The following is a 27,765-nucleotide window of genomic DNA, read 5'->3' as shown; positions in this document are numbered from 1 at the left end:
GTATTCTGTGATTATTGTGCTGAAGGATAGACGTACTCAGGATATCCTGTGCCAGATGCTTTCCAGGAACTTCGCTTGGTTCACTGTAGCCGATCTTGTTGACGGCGGTGACGCGGAACTGATACTCGGTTTTATCGATCAGACCCGTCACCAGGAACTTGGTGGCCTGGAGATTCTTGGGCATGTTGCACTTCATCCAGTCCTCTGCATCGGCTCGCTTCACCTCAACCAGGTATCCCAGGATTTCACAGCCTCCATCGTAGGCAGGCTTGGTCCAGGACAGACTGATGGAGCTGTGGGTGGAGTCGATAACTTTGGGGAAAGCTGGCGGACCTGGAGGATCTGTAGCGTATAATAACGACAAAAAGAAATTATAATATTATTATAATTCAGAGCGGTCAGGATTACAGGTTGGCGTTGGCACGATATTTAAAGAAATATACACAATATGCAATATTTATCACACAAACACATTATTTATCAAAAATCCACAGTAACACTTCCTATGAACCCTGTATTCATAATGCATTATATGACATGCATAATACCTTATAATGACTGTAATAAGCCTGTATAATAACCACAACTAATAAGAACTTACAGTGACAATCATAACACATTATAAGCTACAGGTGTAAGGGTTTATAAAGAAAGGGCTTATAATGCTTTATAATATCTGTTCATAGGAACATTGTACAATGTAGTGTTGGTATAATGCACTATAATCTGCAGCTATGATTTCTATATTATTGCTCAAATTAAGCATATAAATACTCACTTCACATAATATCAGTAATGACTGTATATAAGGCTTATATAAGGCTGTGTTACACACTTATATAAAAGCTTAATTTGAGAAGTCAAAGCTGCTTGTCATTATAATGTGTTATGCATGTCATATAATGCACTATGAATGCATTCATAAGGTATTATGAATACAGGGTTCATAGGAAGTGTTACCAAATCCAAATACTTTTATTGTGGTAGCTTATTATAAAAAAACACAAATTGAATACTACAGTTATATATATATATATATATATATTTATAAATACAGTGATTTTTTTTTATTATTCAACATATGCTGTACTTTATCTCCAATCAAACAGCATTAGTTATACTTTATTTAATGAAATAAGAAGTTGATCAGATGTTAAATGTTTTTTTTTTAAGCATTGATGGAATTCACACACAATATACCATTTATTACAATATGAAATTTAATAATAATAATACGAAAATTACAATACAGCCTCTAATTAGGAGCATTATATATGTATATAAATATATATATACTTACACAGTGGGTCCAGGGCATACGCAGCATTTGATGCATCGCTTGGTTTACCGAGACCCGCCTTGTTGAGAGCGATAACTCTGAACTCGTACTCAGATCCCTCAGTTAGACCTCCAGCTTTAATGGTTCTGTCGATGACTGGTCTTCGGTTGATCTTGGACCAGCTGACCTCCTGAGTTTCACGCTTCTCAACCATGTACCCGAGGATCGGTGCCTTGCCGTCATCAGCAGGAGCTTTCCAGCTCACCGTCATGTGGTCTTTAGTGATGTTGGTAATGACTGGAGGCTCACATGGTCCAGGAACATCTGGTTTGGGAAAGAACGTTTAAGATAAGCGATTAAAAATAAGTACAGGGGTTGGAGAATGAAACTAAAACACCTGGTTTTAGAGCACAATAATTGATTGTGGAGGTGGACAGTTCTGGTGGAAACAGGAGAGTTGAGGTGCACATTGAATTCTGCGTGATTTGATCAGCCGTGGTTTTATGTTTTTTGGATACAATCCGGGTTAGCACCCGAACATCCCTTTCAGACAGCTTCCTCTTACAGCGTCCACAGTTAATCCTGTTGGATGTGGTTGGTCCTTCTTGGTGGTATGCTGACATTACCCTGGATACCGTGGCTCTTGATGCATCACAAAGACTTGCTGTCTTGGTCACAGATGCTCCAGCAAGACGTGCACCAACAATTTGTCCTCTTTTGAACTCTGGTATGTCACCCATAATGTTGTGTGCATTGTAATATTTAGAGCAGAACTGTGCTCTTACCCTGCTAATTGAACCTTCACACTCTGATCTTACTGGTGCAATGTGCAATTAATGAAGATTGAACACCAGGCTGCTCCAATTTAGCCATGAAACTTAAAATCAAAGGATTTTAGGGACCAAAGGATTCTTTGGTCATTGTTTTTTAAATGGAAAGCAGGACGCTGAAAAACTTACCGAAGGGATTCTTGGCCATCACAGAGTGAGTAACGATGGGGTCTCCGACGCCGTATTTGTTCTCGGCACTGATGCGGAACTCGTACTCGTGACCCTCGATCAGTTTCTCCACTGAGCAGTCCGTGAGATGCCCGCTGAGGTTGGACGTGACCTGAGCCCAGTTGGCTCTGCTGGTCTCGTGCTTGTCGATGATGTAGTTGGTGATTTCGGCGCCACCGTCGGAGAGAGGAGGCTCCCATCTCAGCTTAACCCGGTCGGCGAAGACGTGGCTGATCTTAACAGATGCTGGGGGTCCGGGTTTGTCTGTGGAAACGAGATATTAACCAAGTTTTTTTAAGTTTTAGAAGTTAAACTTAAAAAAGTTCCAGTTTGTTTTACTACAGTTGAGCCCAATCCCATTTCCCAATTCCCCTTGGCTCTCCACTGAGCTCTACCCTTCGGTTTTGAGCGTTCGCATCCAGAGCGTTCGGTAGGGTGTCTCGATTTTTGTTAGGCCAGTTAAAGTTAGGGAAGTGTTGGGGCTACATGATCCTTCAACCTCAAAATTTTCAGATGAAAACTCCAAACAGAGAACTATAAGAATCACTGGTAATATGGCACTGCCACAATCGACCAAAGAAACCAACAAATGTCAGTATTGTCCTTGTTAAAATTGACAATAACCACTATATCACCATAGTTTACTTTGTAGTTTTAACGTTTTAATGTTTTAATCTCCTCAGTATGTCCTGTACATATGCAGTATTGACAATAAAACTACCTGAATTGACTTGACTAGCTAGTTAACTGTCCCGTTCCACCTTAAATGGTGCAACAGATGGCAAAGACTAAAACATTTAAGGTGAAACTGAAAAATAAACTAAAATAAAAGCTGATAAAAGCTAATTTCAGCTCTCAATCAAGAAGAGGGATTAATGAATGTACAAAAATAATGAATTGCTGCAGCACCTGCTCTCTTTCTGAGGATATATGATAAAATACACTCTAAAGTTAACTACAGTTAACCAGCAGCAGCAGCTAGGTTGCTGAACTTTAGCGTTCCACTATCTTGAAGGGTTGTCCCAATTCTCTATGGGGAAGGGTAAACATTAGAAATGGAATTGGGTCTTAAAATAAACCGTACTATCAACAATCTGTTTTGTATTTTTATTATTATCAGTAGCTTACCCAATACTTTCAGCTTAATGTTTCCAGACTTGGTGCCACTTGGATTCTCAGCAACAATGGTGTATTCTCCAGACTCCTTCCTGGTTACAGAGAACAGCTCCAGGAGGAAGAGGTGTCTCTTCTGAGACATTTTAATGCCTTCGGCGTGCGCCAGCGGTGCACCGTCCTTCTTCCACGTCACCTTCGGTAGAGGTTTACCGTAAACCTCGGCGTTGAGGCAGACGTTTGCTCCGGCTTTAACTGTGATCAGGCTCTTCATTTCAAGACTGATCTCAACTCTTGGTGGAACTGAAATGTGACACAGAAAGATATTTAATTTAATTTAATTTAATTTATAAGCAATAAATTAAGTAGAATTGCTTAGTCGTGATCATGTCCTTACCGTGCTCTGCGATCACTGGGATGACGTCGGACTCTTCTGAAGGCAGGCTGATGTTAATCGCTGTCTTTGCGATGATTCTGAACTTGTATTGAGCTCCTTCTTCCAGTCCGGTTACGATGTATTCCTCTTTCGGTACATTAGAACTGCTGGCGTTGATACGAACCCACTTCTCACCTGGAAGCTTCAACGCCTCAACGTAATAACCCACCAGTTTACTGCCGCCATCGTGTTTCGGGCGGTTCCAGACCAGAGATACGGAATTCCTCGTCACATCGAGGACCTCAGGTTTACCAGGTGGATCTAATTGCAAAAATTAAACCAAAAAAAGTTTTATAATTGAGGTTTATTAAGGAATTTTAATAACATACAGACAGTACTGTGCAGATCTTTTAGGCATCTAAAGCTCTCTAGATAACATCTGAATAGATGCAAATAAACATTAATACAGTAAAAAGTAACACAAATTTCTCAGTTTTGAGAAAGTAGTTCATATCCACACAGCTCTGAAATGTCATAAATATGGTCTGATTTACCACAAATTTAAACATTGCCAGTCTTCATAGCGAGAGATTCTAGGGAGACGTTTTAATGAACACTCACTTTTTCTTTTTTGAGTGCTGAAAAAACCTCTACTTCATACTATTGTTTGAAGTATATTTATATGTACACTATATTTATGGTACATACATATATTTTTCACTCTAATTTTTTTAGAGATGCCTAAAATGTTTGCACAGTACTGTATATTTCCTTTATCACTCATCACTTATACGTACCGACGGGGGTCCTGGCTGTAATGATCTCTGTTGCTTTGCTGGGTTTACCCTGTCCTGCTTTGTTCACAGCAGAAACCCTGAACATATATTCCAGACCCTCGATAAGGCCGGAGCAGGTGTATTCTGTCGCACGGACAAGCGTCTCATTGGCTTTCACCCACAGAAGGCTGTTCCTCTCCTTGCGCTCGATGCAGTATCCAATAATAGGACTGCCGCCGTCGTTCGTCGGTTTCTCCCAGGATAAAACAACAAACTCCTTGTTGACTCTGTTGACGATGCAGTTTCTTGGTTCACTGGGTGGATCTGAAACAATTTAAACGCGTTAAACAATTAATTTATGTTCATTTTAGTCCATCGTTTAAACAGCAGCAGAGCTTCTGAATATATCTACACTTCTGGAAATGAGGTGTGTTCAGGTACATTTCTGGAGTTTTGCTTGTTTATCTTGGTAACAGAAAACACAGGAGCGCCATTGACTGAATACAACCTAAACAGACGCCAACAGTCAGACGTTAATCGCTATCTTGGCAACAGCAGTGCAGAAACCCAACTTTTACATCAACAATAAACAGAATAGTAAATAAAATAACATTGCTGTTCCCGTAAATGAGCTGCTGGAGCTCCTTCACAGCGTCAACCAGCAGCTCAGTTTCCTCTGCTGAGAAGAGTTTGTTGAACACGTCCAGGTAGCTGCACCGTTACAATAGCAATCCACCAAAGACAGAGCTCACCTGATCTACTCTTAAAGAGAAAGATGAGCAATGATGAGACATGCTGATTGGTTTATTGTTTCACGTTACGCCCAAAATTAACCACACCCAATAATTTCGAGCTGCGCAAGGTGTACTTTTCCCATCGTTACAATAGCAAAGACACAAGATACAAGGTACAACCACATATAGTTGTACAATAAGTCGATAATGTTCTTACTGTCACTGTTATGACTATATACTATATTCTGTTAGTATTTAATCAAACCTACCAAATGGATGTCTGGCGATCATCTTCTCAGAGTAGATGGGCTCTGAAATACCGAATCTGTTCTCGGCGCGGACTCTAAATCCGTACTCTTTGCCAGGAGTGAGCTTTCCAACGCGGCAACTGGTCTTAGTGCAGTTAGAAACCGCCGGGACCCAGTCACCTCTGGTTACGTCACATTTCTCCACGACGTAATTCGTGATGTTGCTTCCACCGTCCTCTGATGGAGAGTTCCATTGCAGGGTGCAGGCATCAACGTCCACTTCCAGAATTTCAAGGGGTCCTTCTGGAGGACCAGGAATATCTGAGGAATTCAAACAAATGACACAATAATTAACATTTCAGTTGTCGCAGTGCTTAAGTCTTGAGGAGTTTTATATACATATATATATACACATATTATCTTTACGAATTACTTACCCAAAATAATGACCCTCAGGATCTGGTTGACCTTAGAAATGTTGTTTTCAGCAGCGAGACTGTAATAACCACCGTCTTTCCTCGTCACGTCCTTAATCATGAGCGTGGACGAGGTCAACGTCTTTTGCACGGACAGACGGTCAGATGTCACCAGGTCATCACTTCCTTTCCTCCATGTGGTGACTGGAATGGGCTTACCGTACACAATAGCCTCAACTTTAAACTTAGTTCCTGCTCTCGCAGTGACCACATCCGGCATTACAATCTTTGGCGCCACTGAGAAAAACGAGTGGAAAGAGGAGAATTAGATTATTATGTTTATTATGCAAGAAATATAACACATATAACATACATAATAAAAAACTCTGGAAAAAAATAAGAGAGCACTTAAAAATGATGAGTTTGATTTTACCAAATTAAATACCTCTGGAATATAATCAAGAGGAAGATGGATGATCACAAACCATCAAACCACCAAACTGAACTGCTTGAATTTTTGCACCAGGAGTAAAGCAGCATAAAGTTATCCAAAAGCAGTGTGTAAGACTGGTGGAGGAGGAGAACATGATGCCAAGATGCATGAAATTAAAACTGTGATTAAAAACCAGGATTATTCCACCAAATATTGATTATTTCTGAACTCTTAAAACTTTATGAATATGAACTTGTTTTCTTTGCATTATTTGAGGTCTGAAAGTTCTGCATCTTTTTTGTTATTTCAGTCATTTCTCATTTTCTGTAAATAAATGCTCTAAATGAGAATATTTCTATTTGTAATTTGGGAGAAATGTTGTCTGTAGTTTATAGAATAAAACAACAATGTTCATTTTACTCAAACATAAACCTATAAATAGCTAAATCAGAGAAACACAATACATTTTTGGATACATACTCAATTGTTCCTTCACTTCGAAGATTCCTTCAGCTTCTCTCGGCAGACTGCATCCCACAATGTTTCTGGCAGCAACCCTGAATTTATACTTCGTATTTTCCTTCAGACCAACAACAACGATGCTCAAGTCCTTCACCACCGAGTAAGTCGTCCATTTGTCCTCCGGTTGTCCGGCCTCCTGGTAATCAACGATGTAGCCGTTAATCTTCGCTCCACCGTCTCTCAGAGGCTTCACCCAGCCGAGTGTTGCGCTGTTCTTAGAAATCTCCAAGACGTCCATCTTCTTTGGAGGATCTGGTTCACCTTTAGGATGGAAATTAACAAACGGAAATCAGAAATCAATCGACTGAACGAATATTAGACAAACAAATAAACAAACGAATAATGAAATAATGCATGTGGTATGTGGTGGTCGCAATCACTTACTCATAGGATCTGTGGCCAAGTAGGACTTTGGAGAGTCTTGTGGAACTCCAATGCCGTATTTGTTAACCGCCATGACCCTGAAGTAGTATTCGACTTCTGGTGCGAGGTTGGTGATTTTAAAGCTTGTCTTCTTTAAGTCACTGGTGCAGTTGCTCCATGTCTTCCTGTCTACTTCACGCTTCTCAACAACGTAGTTCAGGATTGGACTGCCGCCGTCGTTTTCAGGAACCAACCAAGAAAGCTGGCAAGATGTCTTGGTGACGTCTGTTGCTTCCAGGCCGCCAACAGGTCCAGGAGTATCTGTTCAATGTTACATGTTTGTTAGTACTTTATTATCTTCAACACATTTGCATTTAAATCACAACTTGTAGGTCACTTTTGTACTAAATAAAAGTAAAGAGTTGAACTATTCTTCAACGTACCCAAGACTTTAACACGAACAAATATGGCTTTTTCTCCGGAGGGGTTAGACAGAGTCAGAGAGTATTTTCCTGAGTCTTCACGTGTGCTCTCAGGAATCACGAGGAAGCTCATGGTGTCAACCTGATCGACGTGACCTCTCCTGACGACATTGTCGACGCCCATACGTTTCCATGTCACTTTCGGTGCCGGTCTTCCTCTAATTGTCGCAAACAATCTTATGGGACATCCAGCTCTTACGCTGAGTCCCTTCCTCAAACTGGCATCCAGATCAATCTCAGGCATTTCTGTGTTCAAGAAAAATGAACGTGAAGATTTACGTTTTAGACATCATGCACATATATTAATTATATATTTATTAATTTACTGTTACTAATTTGAGAAAACGTCTTACCATGAATCTCCCTTGGTGACACGGCGTCTTTAAGGTTTGCCGGACGACCCCAGCCAACTTGGTTCTGTGCAGAAACGCGGAATTCATATTGCTTCCTCTCGTCCAGGTTAATCATGGAGAATTCAGTGAGAACAAGTTGGCTAGTGTTACATTTTGTCCAGCCTTCTTCTGGATCTCTCACTTGTTCACCTTCCATTTCAATTTTGTCTCTTGTCTCAACCAGATACCCTATAATCGGAGCACCGCCGTCGTAAACTGGCCTTGCCCAGCCGAGTGTAATTGATGTTTTTGTACTGTCCACAACTTTCAGGCTTCCAGGAGGACCAGGTGGCTCTGAAATACGTTGAATAAACACAACAGTTTTAAATCGCAGTTAGATCATAAACAAATCTAAAGTAGAAAATGTGCTGTGTGCTGAAGATGGAAATACCAATACATACCAATTGGATCTTTAGCAGCAATGGGTTTAGAGGGTTTGCTCGGTTCTCCCAACCCAACTTCGTTCTCAGCCTTAACGCGGTATTGATACTCATGGTTAGCGATCAAGTTGGTCACCTTCATTCGCCTCTCAGTGATTGGACTCTTCGTGACCGCCACCCATCGGACGGCACGCTTCTCCTTTCTCTCCAGAATGTAACCAGTAATGGACTTTCCACCATCGTTCTCAGGAGGAGCCCAAATAACGGTCATCTCGTCTTTGCCGATTTTGGTGACGTCCGGTGCGTCGGGTGGTCCAGGTCTGCTGAACTGGGTCTTGGCGGTAACAGATTTGCTCTCCATTGGGGGACCAGTTCCCATCTTGTTTTCTGCCCTGACTCTGAAGATGTACTCGTTACCTTCCACCAGGCGAGTAATGTTGCAGTAGTTAGTCACCACTGCAGCAGAATATGTAGACCAAACCATTCTTCTGGTCTCGCACTTCTCTACAATATAACTATCCACCTCACAACCACCGTCGTCCTCTGGAGGATCCCACACAACTCTGCATTTGTCGTTGGACATGCCAGAAACCTTAAGATCTCTGACCGGTCCAGGGATGTCCAGAACGGTCACATTTGCGTACGCTGTAAACGTTCCAGCAGGGTTTGTGGCAGTGATGACGTACTTGCCAGTGTCTGAACGTTTGGACTTGGTCAAGAGGAATTTGGAGTAATCAGATCCAGTGTCGACGCTGATTCTCGGGTTGTCTCCTGTAGCCTTGTCCTTCACCCATTTCACCTCAGGTTGTGGCTTTCCTCTGAGTGCTGCCTCGAGTCTGACAGACTCTCCAGCTTTAACCACGGTGGTACCAACAAATTTAAGGTCGAGGACTGGCTTCTGGATCTCTTCTTTGACGAGAACGTCAGTCAACTTCACCCAGTCGCTTTCCCCGCCGTCGTTTGTGGACTGAACTCTAAACTGATAGAGTTGGTTCTCAATACATTTGTCCACCATGAAGAATGTGTCCTTAAGTACGTTTTCGTGTAAGCTTTCCCAATCTTCCGAATCCTTTCCTTTTTTCTGAACAATGTAAGCCAGGTTAGGACTGCCGCCATCGTAGTCTGGTCTTCGCCATCTCAGGAAAACGAAGTTCTTGCCAACATCAGCAACGTGGAACTTCTCTGGCTCGCCAGGTCTTTGAAGTGGATCGATTGCAAGAATAGGTGTCTTGGTCTCTGTTGCAGGTCCAGGACCGCACTTGTTCTCTGCAGACACTCTGAAGAAGTATTCGTGATTCTCCAGCAGTTTTGCCTTAACCTTACGGTTGGTGCAGTCAGATGAGATCATTGACCAAGTTCTAATGCTTGGCTCGCGACACTCAACGATGTAGTTTGTAATTTCAGTGCCACCGTTGTCTTCGGGGGCGTCCCAGTTCACCATGCAAGCGTTTTTGGTGACGTATGTCAGCGTGAGGTTTTTGCAATGTCCAGGTCTGTCGAGAACATTCACGGTGATGGTAGCTGAGGCTTCACCGCTGTCATTAACAGCCTTGAGGACATACTTTCCGTGATCTGATCTGGTTGCTTCCTTGATACGCATGTGCACAACAGGGAAGTTATTAGTCAGAGTGGTGCGCTTATCTCTTTCCAACAACGCCTCTCCTTTGGTCCAAGTAATCTCTGGATCAGGTCTTGCTTTCACGTATCCCGTGATGTTAATGTTGTGTCCAACACGAACAGTCAAGTTCGTACGGCATGTGACATCCATCTCGATCTCTGGGGGAATGATAATATCTTGAGCGATAACAGACTCTGGGATTTCTCTCGTCTCGCCGTCTCCGATCATGTTGACGGCTCTAACGCGGAACCGGTATTCCGTGCCCTCGGTCAGTCCCTTGACCCTGTAGGCGCACTGTTTGATCAAATCATCTTTGTTGACCTTCTCCCATTCGCCACCGGCCTTCTGCCATTCGACGACGTATCCCAAAACTGGACTACCTCCATCTCTTGTTGGTTTAATCCAGACTAAATCAGCGTATGTGCAGCTATAGTCCTTCACTTTAGGATTGACGGGTGGTCCAGGGACTGTAATCGGTCTGCAGGGTTTAGCTGGATCTGAGACGGGTGAAGGTCCACTGAAGCCGGCAATGTTCTCGGCAAATACTCTAAACTCGTAGTCGTTGCCCTCAAAGAGTCCGAGGACTCTGAATCTCAGGTCTTTGCAAGGCGTCTTGTTTACTCTAATCCATTTGCCTCCCTTATGTCTGCGCTCGATGATGTAACCACTGATGGGACTACCGCCATCGTACAACGGCATGGTCCAGCCAAGAGTCAGAGCATCCTCAGCGATATCAGATGCCACGGGTTTTCCAGGATGACCAGGAGCCTCAAACTGGTGCTTCGCCACAGTTGGCGCACTTTCAAGAGGAGCGCCAATTCCCATCTTGTTCTCTGCACGGATTCTCACAACGTACTCAACGCCACTCTGCAGACGAGAAATCTTGAGCCTGGTGGCGGTACTGCCAGAGCTGACGCCTCCCCAGGTTTCCTTATTTGATTCCCTCTTCTCAACGATGTAATTGGTAACGGGACTTCCACCATCGTCTTTGGGAGGACGCCAGTCGATGACCATGGAATCTGGCGTGACCTCAATGATGTTGACAGGGCCTATCGGTGCAGCCGGGACGTCAAGAACAGTGACGTTCATAGAAACTGTCTTGCTTCCTGCAGGATTAGAGACTGTAAGAATGTAGATTCCGGTGTGATTTCTGGTGCATTCTGTAATGTTAAGAACGGTCGAGAAGTTGTCTGTGTCAATCTTGGTATTTCCTTCGCATTTAATCTCTTCTCCATCGATGACCCACTTCGCAGTGGGCACGGGAATGCCCCTCATGATGGCGGGCAGTCGGATGTTGCTTCCAGCCTTTACAATAATGCCTTCAATCAGTTTGGCATCGACTTCAACGATTGGTGGAACTGCAAGAAAGAAAATAAAAGAGCATGTATGCATATTCTTTTTTTAAGGTATATGTTCTTGAAATCAATCCAAACAAATTAAACATCTTAATTTACCAAGTTTTTCCTGGCAGAGGACTGGCACGGTGGTGTCAGGTCGGCTAAGACCAATGGCGTTCTCGGTTTTAACACGGAATCGGTAGGTCTTGCCCTCCTCCAGTCCGGTAACATGGCATTCAGGAATGCTCACAGTCTTGAAGACGATCCAGTCCCTCTCACCCTCCTCTTGATACTCAACCAAGAAGCCAGTGATGTCACTTCCTCCTGTGCGATCAGGCCAGTTCCACTGGAGCCACACTTCTGTTTTGTCGACATCCACGTGGTGCAGGTCTTTGGGTGGACCAGGTGGGACTGCAAGACAAGACGACACATTTTAATCATTTTAATGGTTTCTTACATTAAATAAACCAAATAAAATAATATAAATGCAAAGTCTCAATAATCCATCATACTCACACAGTGGGTTCATGGCCTTTACGGGTTTGCTGGTCTCAACGTATTCACTCCTGCCGAACTGATTCTCAGCGGCGACGCGGAACATGTACGCCGTGCCCTCGATCAGGTGCTTGGCCATCATACTTCTCTTCTTAGATGAAGAACAGACAGGAACCCACTGAGTGGAGGCGGTGTCTTTCTTCTCCACCACGAAGTTCGTGATACGAGCGCCGCCGTTATCTTCTGGATCTTTCCAGGAGAGCTGAGCCGAGTCGCTTCTGACGTCAGAGATTCTCAGGTGCTGGATGGGTCCAGGTTTGTCTAGAAAAGCACAGAAAGGTGTGTTTGAGTTTTAGGTGTTTAAATGAGGTATATAATTTGCCTTAGAACTGAGATGTTCAACAGAAAATCTGACTAAATACTTTATTTACTTTATATAGAAAAAAAAAGATGCATACATTTATTGCGGAAAAGTACATTTACAAGCTAAACAACTACATAACTGCTGTTTTTTTCATTAAGGTACAGTTTATGTACATGTTATTGAGCATTGAACAGTTCCTTTTTAGTTCATACTTCACACTGTACATATGTTGTCGCACAAAACCATGCTTTTCACTTTTCAACTTCTAAGAAATTCTAAGAAAATTGTCCTTTATATTATGTTCAGTATTACTTGAAATAAAATATTTTTACATTGAACAAAAGTAAAAGGATTCTGTATCCTGTACAACTCCCATTCTGTGTCAACAATCTTTTATATTTTTACAGTCAACCTATCGTTGCAGCCCTAACATAAATAACGTAAATATATACAGTATATATATATTTACACATATATAAATTTCAAGAAATTTAATTTAATAAGAGAAATGTACCTAGAACGAGCACAGTGCATGTTGCGGTCTTGGATCCGGCTGGATTCTCAGCGGTGAGGGTGTAGTCTCCACAGTCTCCCCGGTTGCAGTAACGCATCTCCAGCTTGCTTCTCACGGCAGAGGTCTCGATTTCTGCTCTGGGAGGAACATCGGCGTCGTTTTTCTTCCATGTGATCTTGGGGAAAGGCATTCCCTTGATTCCAGCAGCGATTTTAATATGAGTTCCTGCCATGGCTTTAACCTCGCGAGGCATGCCCAGGTCCAGCAGCAGCTCTGGGGGCTCTGTAAATGTTATAAAAAAAAAAAATAAAAAAAAATTGTGGTTAGAAATGAAACATTTACACCAGAAAAGTGTCTAAAACTAAAACATTTTTCTATTTAAATTAGAATTAAAATTCGTAGAATTACCGAATCGGTCTTGTGCTCGAACAGGTTCTGGAATATTAGCTGGTTCAGATTCTCCGGCTGCATTAACGGCCTTCACTCTGAACCGGTACAGAGCTCCGTCTTCAAGATTTATAACCTTAAAGGAAGTTTCCTGGCAGGAATCAGGAGTCTGGTTGACCTGGATCCATTCCTCAGATCCAGCTTTCTGGTACTCCAGGAGATAGCCGAATATTTTGCCTCGGCCACAGTCCTTCGGCGGTTGCCAAGAAAGAGTTACAGAGTCCTTTGTGTTGTCAATCGCCCTTAGTTTTTCTGGTGGCCCTGGAATAACTGTGGAGAAAAGAGTTAAAAAAAACTTTAAAATCAATGAAACACTGATTTCTAATAGAGCTTTATATTGGCAAGAACATCCAGGGGTTGCGATTCAATATATCGATAGATATTGCAATAGCGATACTGTGATAAGCAAGACAATATAAATGCATAGTAAATTTTTTGTACAATTTGTATTAAATATGTTTATTTTATGTTTTAACCAGATAATGAGCACTTATTACACTCTCTATATACACATATAAATATAAATCATAAAAAAATATATATAAAAGATAAATAAATATAAAAAATCCTCCATATGCTTGAAAAAATACATAAAATTGTAGATACGTTAAGAACATTCATCATGATACGCCAAAAAATATTGTTATATGCACTACCTCCTATCTACGGTTAGGTTACTTTCATATACTTTGAATAGTTTTGTATTGTTTGTATTTATATATTTGTGTATATATTCTTTAAGCACTGTAGAAGGTCTATCTATCTTTAAATTCCCCCCACCTCTGGCCAATACAATATATTCATATTGATTATAACAATAAAATTTAAGCGTTTAATAAAGGAATTTGAATGTAAATTAAATTAAGTAACTAAGTGCTCTGATTGGCTGAAACCTAATTGGGAGTCTACGTGGAAGTCAAAATGTGCTAACCTGTTACGCAAAAGTACTTTAAAACAAGATAATAATGCAATATTTCTATATGTTTGTATTTTCTTACTTCTTAATTTCTTGTAATTCAAAATGTAACGTGAATAACGTAATAACCAAACTTCTCACCGATAGGATCTTTAGCGAAGACGGGTTTAGAGGGTGGACTGGGGTCTCCAACGCCCACGACGTTCTCCGCCATGACGCGGAACTCGTATTCACATCCCTTCAGGAGATCAGGAACCCAGTACTCAGTTTTAGGGTAGATACGCTCTTTTCCTGTAGGAGTCCATCTGTTGGACATGGTTTCTCTCTTCTCAACGATGTAGTTGGTGATTGGTTTCCCACCGTCTGCTGGAGGTTCCCATGTGATCAGGGCGGTGTCCTTGTAGACCTCCTTTACTACCGGCTGTGACGGAGCGTCTGGTACCTCTGTGATGGAAGAACGGTGGAGAATTAGAGGAGTAGAGGAGCATAAATCAGTGAAAATGACTCATTTTACTCAGTTTACTAATGTTAAAAATTTTTCAGGTTCTTTAAAACGGTTAAAAACAGGAATGGTTACGTACTGAAGACGTCTCTTGCTTTGGTTTCTGCGGAGAGCAGAGGGTCGCTGATGCCGTGGATGTTCTGAGCGCAGATTCTGATGATGTACTCTCTGCCCTCGATCAGTTTCGGCACTTTGCAGGATGTTCTGGTGCAGGATTCAGTAACCGGCATCCACAGTTCCCTGTTAGTATCTCTCTTTTCAATAATGTAGTTAGAAACGGCGCAACCGCCGTCGTCCAGCGGGGGCTTCCAGGAGATCACCATATAGTTCCTGTAGATTTCATCAAAGATAACAGGACCCTCTGGTGGCTGGGGACGATCTGAAATTATATAAATAAATGTGTTAAATAAATATATATATAAATATAAAACTCAGTAACATTAAAATTAAAATGATATACATACTGTAGTCCAATCCCATTTCTTATTCTTACCTTTAAATCTTGTCTTCAAGCAATTATTTATTATGTCTACCCTTAATTCTTCTTTTTTGTTTGAATTATTTCATTCCACCTTAAATGTACTAGCCTAAATACAGTAACTGCTGCAGCATTTAAGGTGGAACAGAACATTTAACTAGCTACCTAGCTAGCTATAGAGATTGTTATGCTTGTTATGAAGAAAAGGGCTATAGTATACATTAAATAATAAATTAAAACTACATTAAAGTAAGATTATGCTATGGTTAACATACTTTTTATTGGAGAAAATACTTTTTTAAACAATTTAAACAAAGGTTTTCTTTGGTTATTTTTGCTGCCATGTTTCCTGTGATTTATTCAATCTAAACTTAATTTGCAGCTATATTCCACCGAAATTCCTAAGCTTTGAAAATAAATATATTTTCCCTCCCCCCAAAAAATATAATTTATGCCATAGAGGGCTGAAAAGAATTGGGACGCACTATTCCTATACACAAAACTAAACTAAGGGGTAGAAGCTTTAAGTGAAATGGGATTGGGCCTATAAAGCTAATGTATAAAATAAATAAAAAAAAGACTCTACTCACCGACGACAGTAACGGTGCAGATTCCCTTGCGAGTACCGATGGAGTTCTCCACCAGCACGGCGTATTTCCCGCTGTGATCACGCTTGGCTTTCTCTATAGATAAACTCAGGTTCCTCTTGGTGCTGCTGAGCAGGATCTCCTCGCTCGCCTGAAGCTCCTCTTCGTTCTTCAGCCATTTAATGGTGGGCGTCGGCTTCCCGCCGTAGCGTCCCTGCAGGGTGCAGGGCTGACCGACGCGAACCAAAACTGTGTCCCGGAACTCCAGATCCAGCGTAGGAGGTTCTAAAATACAGTAAACAATATAAATTAAATATATTTAGCTCATCTGCTAATTTCATCCACACTGTCGACACATCATCACTATGCTGAACTTTCTCAGTTTCTCTCTCTCTTTCACTCTTTCTTTCTTTCTTTCTTTCTTTCTTTCTTCTTCTTTCTCTCTTACTCTCTGTATCTCTGTTTCTTCCTCTCTTTTACTTTCTTTCTTTTTCTCTCTCTCTTGCTCTCTGTATCTCTATCACTCTCTCTTTCACTCTCTTACTTTCTTTCTCTCGTTCACTCTCTCTCCCTCTTTCTCACTTTCACTCTTTCTCTCTCATTCTTTTTCTCTTTCACTCTATCACTCTATTTCTCTTTTTCACACTTTCTATTTCTTTCTCTTTCACTCCCTCTCTTTTTCTTTCTCTCTCTCTCTCTCTCTCTCTCTCTCTCTCTCTCTCTCTCTCTTACTCTCTTTATTTCTCTTTAACTCTCTCTCTTTCTTTCTCTATTTCACTCTCTCAATCTCTCTCTATATATGAACATTTGATACTGGTTAATTTTGTGCTAAAAATTGTCATTTTTGATTCTTTCAATCAAAATTCTTTCAATATTAATAAAAAATTATTAGTGTTCACTACTCATTATTTGTTATATATATAATAACATATATAACATATATATATATATATATATATATATATATATATATATATATATATATATATATATATATATACAGTATATGTTATATAATATATATATATATTACTCACCGAGCTCGTCCTTGCAGGTGATTGGCTTGGTGCTGAAGGAATGCTTGCCCTGGCCGATCTGGTTGACGGCGCTGACGCGGAATTCGTAAGTGGATCCCACTTTAAGTCCTGTGTGAGTAAATTTACGCTCCATCAGCTTCTCCTCCGCCGCGATACGAGTGAAGTTGTCTTTTCCGAGCTGACGAACTTCCAGGATGTAACTCGTCACTTCGGCGCCGCCGTCGTACTTCGGCGGTCTCCATTCCACACTGATGGAGTCCTTACTTACTGCCGTCACCTCCAGATCCTCCGGACGCTCGGGAACAGCTGAACACAAACCACACAAAACCACAGATATTTATAAAAAACAGATATACATAAATAAAACTAGTCATTCAAACTATGAATAAAAACTTATGGAATTAATTTAGTCAACAACAAAGTGTTAAACAAACCAGAATATGTTTCTTGCTTAAACCTTTCTCAGCCAGCTTTATCACCTGGAATTCAGGCTTTCAGTTAACAGCTGTGCTGAACTCATCAAGAGTTAATTACTTGAATTTCTTGTCTCTTAATAAAGTGTTTGAGAGCATCAGTTAAAGTAAAGTAGTGAAGAGGTAGAGTTACAGGTATACAGTGAATAGGATTTTAAGAAATTATGGTCAGTTCATCAGAAAAAAAAATTCTGAAAAACTTTGAAAGACCAAAAAGACCAACAAAAATGTTATAATGATGAAACTGGCACTCATCAGGACCACCCGAGGAAAGAAAATGAAAAGCAAGAGTTTACTCTGGTGTACAGGATAAATTAATCAGAGTTACCAGCGAAAGAAAACACAAGTTAACAAACAGCCAACAAGAGTATTACAGAGTATTTTAGAGTATTCAGGTTTGTTTAATACTTTTTTTAAGTTACTACATGATTCTTTATGTGTTAATTTAATTGATACATACAGATCGGGTCCTTGATGAGCACTTGGGCGGTGGTCTCGATAAATGGACCTCTTCCGATGATATTTTCAGCGGCGATTCTGAAGAAGTAGGCCTTGCCGTCGATCAGCCCCTGCACCACGGCGTTGTGTCTGGTGACGGTGTAGGTGACGGAGGTCCAGCCCCGGCGGTCCGACTCTCTCTTCTCTATGATGTAGTTAGTGATGGCTGAGCCGCCGTCGTCTTCGGGAGAATACCACGTCAGCTTACAGGAGTCGGTGGTGAGATTAACACCGGAGAAGGGCTGACCCACGGGGCCGGGGACGTCTGATCACAGGGAAATAAATCATTTCATTAGAGTCGAGTCAAGTAGTTTAATTATTAATAATAAATCTGATACAGAGAATTTAAATTACATTACTCTACTTCCCAAAAGATACAACAAGTACAGAAAATAAGATTATAAATATAAATTCAGATTTAAATTCAGAAAACTTTATTCATCCCCGGGGGTTAACATAAAATATATATTGATAGGAGAATAAATGTTTTAAAATAAGCTAAAAATGCAATAAATATGTCATCTATTCAACGCAAAACCTATTGATTTATAATGCAAAGTGAGTAGTACAAATACATATAAAGTGACTGAGCAAATAGGAAAAGAATGGGAGACACTACAGTATATGAACAATACAACAAGGACACAGATATAGACATACATAAGACAAGAGACACAAGACAATAATCTAAGTCTAAGATCTAATAATAGCAAAATAAATCATTTTATTCGATTTTATGGGGTGGGTAATATGGCCATAAAATAACTATAAATATATAAATATTTCAATGTACTGTGAAAAAAATACAAAAATATACTATTGCAACAAAAAAACTGCAGAATATTTAGTGCACGCATTTAAACTTACAACAAACTTTTACAAAACTATAATGTTATCCCTAGAACTTCATAGTGAATAGTAGGCAGTAGGGCTGCAACTAATGATTATTTTAGTAGTTGACTAATCTGCCGATTATCTTTCCAATTAATCGATTCGTCAACGATTATTTCTGCCTTGTCCTCTCTCTCTGCTTGCTGTGGGGCTGCAACGATTAGTCGATATAATCGCTAACTTCGATTAGCCACAACGATTAGAGATAAGGAGAACACAGCGAAGGAATCGTTGATTAAGCAACTAATCGAAAAAATAATCGCCTTCCAAAATAACCATTATTTGCAGCCCTAGTTCTAGGTTTTACTATTAGTTTAAAATGATAGAAACAGCTGAACATGGGATTTAAATGTCCAAAACATGGTCCTTTAAATGTGGAAAGTGCTGATATTTAGTGGGGAAATGTGAAATCTGTTGTGATTGGGCACTTTTGTTTTGTTTTAGTGCTACTAATTGACAATTAGTCGACTAATCGTTGCAGCTCTAGTGAATAGCAAAACAAATACAGAATATGTTTATTATCACGAGTAAATCAGCCGAACTCACCCAACACCTCCACGATAATGGCCTTCTTGCGCTCTCCTCCGTCGTTCTTGGCGGTCAGGGTGTAGATGCCCTGGTGATGCCTCCTGCATCTCTTGATCACCAGAGCTGAGCTGATACCTGTGGTCTCCACTACAGCCTCCGCGGGCAGTTCACCGTCGTCTCTGTTCCAGGTGATCTGAGGTGCAGGTTTTCCAGAAACGTAGGCGATGATTCGGATCACGCCGCCGGCATGAACCACGATCTTCTCCTTCACCGAGGCGTCCAGGTCAACTTCAGGAGGAACTGGAATTAAATAATCCAGATTTAAGCATTAAATCCAATTCTCTGAGGAGCGCTGAAATGTTGGCGCGACAGAACAAGTTATCGAATTATGACTCAACAGTTTGAACCGATTGGCTCAAAAAATTCTCCAAACCAAAAGCCCTTAAAGTTTTAATTTTCCTTTTCCTGGAGTAGAAGAGCAGACTCTTGTAGAGCTAAATTTAATGTTGTGGTTCTAGACAACCCAAAATTTATTTTAATCACACATAATTAAAATGATACTTATATTGAATATAATATTAGTTATAGTCACATATAATGTATTATAATAGGGATTAGTGCTTTCCAAGTAAAGTGACAGACATCCATTGTGGGACTAGATTAATAATGATATGTATAATGATATATGTATAAATATATAGTATAATAAAATACATTATAAGCTGTGCTTTTAAAATGTATGTTAAAATATATATGTATACTATTTTAACATACATATTTAAGCACAGCTTATCGTGTATTGTGATCACAATTCATAATGCATAATAAACATGGCTTATTATTATGGGTTATGCATTTTTATAAATATTTATAGCCATGTTTATAATGTCGTATGAATGCACTATAATATGTTATGAATGTGTTATTAATAGAGTCTAGTAGTCTAGTAGTAAGTCTTTTCTTATTCTTACTTGTTCTGTCCTTGACCTCGATCACGTCGGCCACTTCACCGGGTTCTCCGACCCCGGCAGCGTTCACCGCCCTCACTCTGAACCGGTAAAGTCCGAGCTCCTTCAGTCCGGGAACCACAAACTTGGTTCCTCTGATCTCCTTGTCTTTAGCCTTAAAAAATCAAGACAAAAGAATTCCCAATTAAAATTAGAGAACTTTATTATTTTATGATTACTGTTTATAAATTCTTCCACTTGCATTAGCTGAGGATTTCTGCAGCTCCTCCAGAGTGACCATGGGCCAAACTCGTTTATTAAATCTAGAAACTACAAAATTTCCCGTACCTTCTCCCATTCCTCCTTTCCTTCTTCTTTGTACTCAATGAAGTATCCTGTGATCTTTGATCCGCCGTCGTTCAGCGGAGGAATCCATTCGAGGTCGACGGTGGATTTGGTGCAGTCGGTCACTTTAGGAATTGGAGGTCCAGGAGGAGCTGAAAAAAATAAAAACGGTTTAATACGATTTTATAGTGAAATTTAGTGAATTCAGTGAATTTCTCAACAGATTAGAAGTGAATATTACAGTATACAGGGTTCATACGGTCATGAAAATCCTGGAAAAGTGATGGAATTTGAAAATAGCAATAATTTCCAGGCCTGGCTAAGTTTTGGAAAAATAAAAATACCCAGAAAGTTTGGGAAAAGTCATGAAAATTTGGTCCTAAAATCTGTGTGTTTCAGTTTATCGATGGAGAAAATATATTTTGAGTTAAAAAAAAATATATCAGCTTAGAGATAATTCAGTAATTTAGCCCTAAAAACAATGGAGCTCTCAGGATCTGACTCACATTTTATTTTATCTGATTCATTTTAGAGCTACTATAATCAATTTTAATTGTAGTTTTAGTTATTTTTTGTTTTTATTGTCCATGTCTGCACTGATGTTTTAAAAATCGTATAGTCATAAAAATGTGCCTTGAAGGCCTGGAAAAATCATGGAAAAATCCTGGAAAAATCCTGGAAATCTATTGGTTAAAACATGTATGAACCCTGAGTATAAAAACACCAGTAATTTTAAGAATTTTATAATCCTACCGATGGGGTCTCTGGAAACAGCCGGGTCGGACGGCAGGCTGGGGAGCCCACAGCCGGCGGCGTTGATGGCGGTGACCCGGAACTGGTAGGTGGCTCCTTCCATCAGACCGGTGACGACGTGAGAGACGCCAAGGGGACGGATTCTGATTGGGTCACGGTTCACTTTGGTCCAGCGCTTGGCCGTGGTTTCCTTACGCTCCAGCCAATAACCAGTTACTGGAGATCCACCATCATATTCTGGCTCCTCCCACTCAACCGTCATGGACTCAAGAGAGATTTCAGAGACGGTGGGTTTATTACACTGGCCTGGAACAGCTGTAGGGAAAAAAGTATGTTTAGAAATATATATATATTTAAGTTTATTTAGTAAATACTGTAAAGTCAGTACTTTGTGCAAAGGGTTTCGACACCTGTGTGAATTATAATTCTCTTTATCTTGGCAATTATGAAACGTTTTTATTTTTATTTTCACAAATATTAGAAAATCAGAGTTTAATCAGAGTTTATTTAAGTATATTTTTTAAAGTATACTTAACATAGAAACGTACATACATTTAAAAAAAAATAAAATATGTACCTAAATACATACTAAATGTACTATTTCGGAACAACTTGTGGCAACTTAATATATTTCAGTTGTAATTAAACTATATTTAAACACAACACAAAATCATTAGGTTGTGTTTTCAAGTGCAACTTAAGTAGATTTAAGTTTGTGTTTTTAAACAGTATTTTTAATACACTTGAAGCATATTGTAAATTTACTATTTTACGTATTGATGCATATATTGTGTACACCTTAATGACTTAATACTGTATACATTTTTTACCAACACAATGTTTCATTTAAAGAATATTCCTTAAAAAATACATTTTATGGAAACACAGAGAAAGTATATTAAATGTGTATATTTTTAATAAGTATATTAAATTGAAAATGCACTTTTAGTAGTTTTTTTATGTAATTTGAACAACCTTTTAATGCTTTTAAGCATACTTCCTTTTCACAATGGTTTCAGATAAAATGCTAAGGTGCAAAAAATATTAAAAAACATCAACTTTACAGAAAAGAGATAAAACCTTTTAACAGAACTTTTAATGGAAGTCAGAGTAAAAATAGTTTTTTTTCAGGTCATATAGTAGTAGCTTTTTTAGCTTTTTTTAATTACTGCACTTTACCTATCAGACCTATATATATATATATATATTTTTTACAATACTTCAGGCAGTTTAGTCCTGCATATTTTTGTACACTGATTTTTGCACCGATTCCGGTTATTGGTGGTCCTAAAAAGCTTAAACAGTAAGACAGGAAGTGATGCGTACTGAAGAGGTTCCGGGCTTTCTCGGGTTCGCTGTAGAGAGGGGGTCCGACGCCGTATTTGTTCTGGGCCATGATGCGGAACTCGTACTCGTGTCCCTCGGTGAGTCTCTGAACCGTGTAGGCGCACTCTTTAGGGTCGCTGGAGACGTGGACCCACGTCTTCCTGTTGTCCTCACGCTTCTCCACCACGAAGTTGGTGATCTTTGATCCGCCGTCGTCAGTGGGAGGTTTCCAGGAGAGACCGATCCTCTCCGCAAAAACTTCCTCAAATTTAACCGGTCCCACCGGCGGCCCAGGTCGTCCTGCAGAGCAAGAGAATTTACATTTACATCGGTAGAGCTGGACTATCGTACTGGGATAAATTAATTAAGTTTTTTTTAAGTAACAGGGATCTTTAAAAATATTCAAAAATATACATATTTATTAGAGTAAGTTCAATCAGTGATAAAAATAAACTGTATTTAAATAGTATTACTTAGTTAATTGTAGTATTTAAATTTTACATTGGTAACACTTTAACTTTTCTAGGATGGTCCATTGTTTGATGCCCCATAGATGCTCAACTAACATTCAATTAAATACAACCTTAATCTTTAAAAGTTTAGATTTAGGGTAAACCTAGTAGTTTAGTTTTAGTATAATGTTAGTTTTAAATGTTTGTAACGCGGGACCAGACGGGAGGCGGACGTAAAAGCGGGTAAGACAGACTTTAATGAATAATAAGTAAACAAACAAACAAACAGGGGAATAACGAATAAATATATATACATAAACAAACAGGGAAAACAAACAAAGAGCTAAGCTAAACAGATAAGAACAAAACAAGGTTAGGGAATATATACAACGGATAAATACGTAAATATATACAAAATAAACAAAGAAACAAACAGGCAAGAAACGTGACTAGAAATATACAAGAAATAAATAGAGCGTAACGAAACCGTGAACAAACAATAGCAAACGTGGCGAGACAAAACGACAGAGGAAGGTGCAAAGACCGACGGATAAACAAGGACTAAAGTGAGCTATAAATAGTAACATGAAACACTGAACACCTGGGGAAAGGGCGGAGCTACAAATTACACACATGTGACGGAAAATTACAGGAGAAACACAGGGGAACAGAGCGAGACCGTGACAATGTTAGGATAATGTTAGACTTAGGTTTAGATTTAAGTTTTAGTATAATCTTAGGTTTAGGTTTTAGGGTTAGATTTAAGTTTTAGTATAATGTAATGTTAAGTTTTAAAGAATTGATTTAAGGTTAGGGTTGAGGGAGAAGCATTGAGAATTATTTACATTCTGTAATTTATATAGATTTATATAGATATATCTATTGAGTATCTATGGGGCATCAACATGGGATACTTTTAAATGTAAAAATCTGCTGCTACTAATGCATTTTATGTGCATGTACAGTATATTAAATATCAATATTACAATATAACATTATTTTAATCATATATCCCAGCAGTTTTTAGTAAATATTAAATAGTAAATGCAGTTTTTTACCGAGGATGGTGAGTTTGATGTCTTTAGCCGCTTTGCCGATGCTGTTGGTGGCGGTGAGCGTGTAAACAGCGCTGTCGTCTCTCTTGGCCTGCTGGATCAGCAGCGTGCATTTATCATCAGATACTAATTTATTGATATGCTGATCATAATGCACATCGCTCTTCTCCTCCGGCTTATCAATCACAGCTTTCTGCCAAACCAGAGACGGGAACGGGCAGCCCTGGATCCTCGCCACGATATTTATATCAAACGTTTCTGCTCCTTCCAGAGCTTCTCTCAGCTCGATCGTGGGAGCACCTGAAATAAAATAAAATCAATCAATCAATCAATCAGTCAATCAATCTATTAATCAATCAAACTTTATATTGACCCTCATTTACAATGTAGCAGAGCATTTACAAAAACAGGAATCAACATCATAAAGACATTGAATTATTTTAAAATAACAGTGAATAAAAGATAAAATTTGATAAAAATAAAAAATATGAATAAAAACAAATAATAATAGTAATAATAATAAAACGTTTAATTGATAAAAAAATTAAGATCACAAGAAGATAAAATTAATACAACAACAAAGTTAAACTTAAGTTAAAATTAAAAGTTAACAGTTAAAATTAAGCTAAAACTAACTTTTAATAATACAATAAAAAAGAAAAAAATAATAGTAATACTGATAAAACAACAAAACTAATGTTTGTGCTTTTAATTAGTGCTACTGAGTAACCAAAACAAATGCAGGGCTAATTTTTAAAGTGCATTAATGTAAAAATCAACAATCGACTGAGGTTTTGAGAGTTTAGTTTTTAAAGGTTTTTTTTATTTTTATAAAACAATGGATTTTTGACATAACATGAGTTATTATTAATAGTAACTTTCGCAGGACTGATGCATGCTGTCCATCTCATTATTCCACAAAAATTAGGCTGTGCTGGATTTCTTAACATGGTTGAAATCAGCACTGGAACTCAAGAACAGGAAAAACACATGAATGGAAAGTTAAACGTAGATATTAAGCGTTTCAGAGACGAGTGCAGCTCTAAAATAAATATACTAAAGTATAATAAATAAGTGAAATGTGAGTCAGATACTCACAGGTCTGATCTTTGATGATGATTGGTCCGACGGTGACGGAGGGTCGGCTCGGTCCGGCTTCGTTCACGGCTTTAGCGCGGAACTCGTACTCTCCTCCTTCCTTCAGATCCTCTATGATGAAGATTGTCTCCTCCACGTCCCTCTTATTGCACTGCTTCCACGTCTCCTTCTGAGGACCGCTGGTGTCCCAGCTCAGCCTCTCGATGATGTAGTGCGTCACCGGAGACCCGCCGTTGTTTTTGGGAGGAACCCAGGTGAGGGTCACGCTGGTCTTAGTGACCAGGTTAATCTTGAGTTTAGTTGGAGGATCAGGAGGATCTGAAAACAAAAGAAAAGGAAAGACATTATATATGTTACATTAATTTCAGTAACCTTCCTTATTTCCACCCTGTAAAAAAATCTATATCTTTTGACTAAATATGAAGTTTATTTAAGTTCTATCTACAAAAATAATGTAGTACAATCTAGTCAATTAAGGATTTCACATAAAATTAATTAATTAAAATTAATGCACTACATGGTGTTTCTTTGTAATTGTTTTTCGTCAAATACATTTGTAAATTTTAGTCTAAATGCCGAATAATTTTTTACAACATTTTTGTATTTTTTTGTTCTAAGTAAACTTTTTCTCATGGAATGCAGTAGGCAATGGAGATTTACCCCACAACTATATATTTTTTTCTGCTCAATTTGGCCGATTTTTAAAGTGTTTTTTTAGTCCTGTACAAAACTGCAAAGCATTTGTGATTTTATTTCCATTGTAATATACAAGCAAACTTTGTCTGACGATCTCAATTTTATAGAATATCATGTGGTGTGACCGTCAAGACACTACTTTAAAACCAATTTAAAGACAGGAAGTTGCATCATTTTGCATCATGTTTTGGGTGCAGCAAGTATATTTGGTTAATTTTGGTTATTTGGTAGCTTGAATTCTTGGTTTAAAGATAGATCTCTCTTGTGTTTTGTCCTTAGTCCTTTATCTTGTTAATTGTATTATTATTTTTTTTTTTGACTGATAAACAAAGATGCATTACTTTATTGGGGCAAAAAAATATATTTAAAACTTATTGTAAAGTTGTAAAGTGTGCTACTTCAAATCTGCGCTTTATGGAAATTAAATATTCTGTATTAACACCTACAGAAATGAATACTACGATAAATAAAATATTTGGCAGGTAAGCATTACTGAAGTATTTTAAAATTACTATTACTATTATTAAATAAATAATTAAAGCCATGCATTACATTGTTTTAGTAAAATCTACTAAGATACACTATATTAGAGTAAAATGTAATTGAATAATGATGTTGAAAAATGTGTAGTTAAATACACTGAGAGCTTTGAGTAAATATTACTTGAATATATAATCTGTTAAATTTACTTGCTGTTTTTTCGTGGAAAAACTTAAAAAAAAAAGTAAATTTTACTCCTAATTTTTTTTCAGTGTATATTTATGGAGGTAAAGAGAAGGTTCAGACACTCACAGATAGGATCTCTGGCTCGGACGGGGTCGGTGGTGACGGTGAAGGGTCCCATGCCGAGGCGGTTCTCGGCGCGAACGCGGAACAGGTACTCCTGACCCTCCAGGAGGTCGGGCACCACGTACGCCATGCTGGCACAGGTAGCGTTTACCTTGGTCCAGGCCTTTCCTGAGACGGCCTTCTTCTCGATGAAGTAGCTCTTAATTCTCTCTCCTCCGTCAGTATCCGGCAGCTTCCAGATCAGCCTCATGGTGGACCTGGTGACGTCCGTCACCTTCAGCTCCTTCGGAGGACCAGGAACGTCTGTAAAATACAATAATAGAGTTAATGCATTTCTCCATTTAATCTTTAATAAACCGAGCCTTTCAGAGAGCACCTACTCTCCAAACACCTCCAACTAAATAACTTCTCCTCCTTGTCTTTAATGTGTCTTTACCTTAAAAATCTATGTCTTCTATTAATAAATGTACATTATTATTAAAAGTCGCTTTGAAAAAAGTGTTCGCTAAATGTAATGTAATGTAATGTAATGTAATGTAAAGATCTATGGAGCTTAAATGCTGATACAAGTGATCAGTAAATCTGAAATTTTGTAAATTTGAATTAAATTCACCTTTAACTTTAGATCAAAATTAAATATAATTTACAATGTAATTCATAAACTTGTATTTTAACAATGCTTTTGGACTCTTCCTCCTCTCTTCCTCTCTCTCTCTCAGATGATGGCTCGTTTCATCTTGTTGAAGGTGTGGAATATGGAGCTAGACTAGCGTTTATTTTCTCCATTAATTCTCTCAGTTAAACTCAGTAACACAATATTCTCATTTAAAAAAAACATCAAAACTACCCTGAGATACTATAATACAGTAAAAATGATCCAGTCTTGTGGAGTGAATTTTGTGCCAAATGTTTTATAAAATCCACAATCAAAATTGTAAGAAACAAAAGAAAAAAAGGGTATGATGCCCAATTCAAAAGAGAAAAACTGGCAAATATATATATATATATATATATATCAAATTCAGTTTGAATTTTGCCAGTTTTTACTTTTATTTTTGTGTTTTTGTGGATTTTCTGTGGATTTCTGTTGATTTTACTGTTAGAGAC

General features: G+C 38.9%; 1 protein-coding gene across 1 annotated transcript in view; it reads right to left on the bottom strand.

Moving 5' to 3' along the window:
* The window catches only part of ttn.2 (titin, tandem duplicate 2), a 285,809-nt gene that overhangs the window by 53,259 nt on the left and 204,785 nt on the right, over nt 1–27,765 (bottom strand). Inside the window, exons 168-197 of the mRNA XM_049484655.1 lie at nt 26,662–26,961; nt 25,174–25,491; nt 24,079–24,375; nt 22,569–22,868; nt 21,243–21,557; nt 20,493–20,641; nt 20,169–20,319; nt 19,216–19,497; nt 17,741–18,043; nt 16,808–17,113; nt 15,774–16,055; nt 14,785–15,084; nt 14,345–14,647; nt 13,249–13,557; nt 12,841–13,122; nt 11,984–12,283; nt 11,585–11,878; nt 8,534–11,488; nt 8,094–8,426; nt 7,702–7,986; nt 7,280–7,579; nt 6,854–7,156; nt 5,962–6,237; nt 5,546–5,845; nt 4,564–4,866; nt 3,788–4,087; nt 3,406–3,693; nt 2,239–2,541; nt 1,301–1,603; nt 37–342 (exon numbers count right to left, since the gene is read on the bottom strand). Coding sequence (XP_049340612.1) covers nt 37–342; nt 1,301–1,603; nt 2,239–2,541; nt 3,406–3,693; nt 3,788–4,087; nt 4,564–4,866; nt 5,546–5,845; nt 5,962–6,237; nt 6,854–7,156; nt 7,280–7,579; nt 7,702–7,986; nt 8,094–8,426; nt 8,534–11,488; nt 11,585–11,878; nt 11,984–12,283; nt 12,841–13,122; nt 13,249–13,557; nt 14,345–14,647; nt 14,785–15,084; nt 15,774–16,055; nt 16,808–17,113; nt 17,741–18,043; nt 19,216–19,497; nt 20,169–20,319; nt 20,493–20,641; nt 21,243–21,557; nt 22,569–22,868; nt 24,079–24,375; nt 25,174–25,491; nt 26,662–26,961 — 11,346 coding nt within the window. The remainder of the gene's footprint in view (nt 1–36; nt 343–1,300; nt 1,604–2,238; nt 2,542–3,405; nt 3,694–3,787; nt 4,088–4,563; nt 4,867–5,545; nt 5,846–5,961; nt 6,238–6,853; nt 7,157–7,279; nt 7,580–7,701; nt 7,987–8,093; nt 8,427–8,533; nt 11,489–11,584; nt 11,879–11,983; nt 12,284–12,840; nt 13,123–13,248; nt 13,558–14,344; nt 14,648–14,784; nt 15,085–15,773; nt 16,056–16,807; nt 17,114–17,740; nt 18,044–19,215; nt 19,498–20,168; nt 20,320–20,492; nt 20,642–21,242; nt 21,558–22,568; nt 22,869–24,078; nt 24,376–25,173; nt 25,492–26,661; nt 26,962–27,765) is intronic.

The sequence above is a fragment of the Astyanax mexicanus genome, chromosome 11, assembly GCF_023375975.1.
Source record: "Astyanax mexicanus isolate ESR-SI-001 chromosome 11, AstMex3_surface, whole genome shotgun sequence".
NCBI classification, from domain to species: domain Eukaryota; kingdom Metazoa; phylum Chordata; class Actinopteri; order Characiformes; family Acestrorhamphidae; genus Astyanax; species Astyanax mexicanus.
Note: the sequence above shows the minus strand (reverse complement) of the source record. Positions and strands in the feature narration are given on the sequence as shown.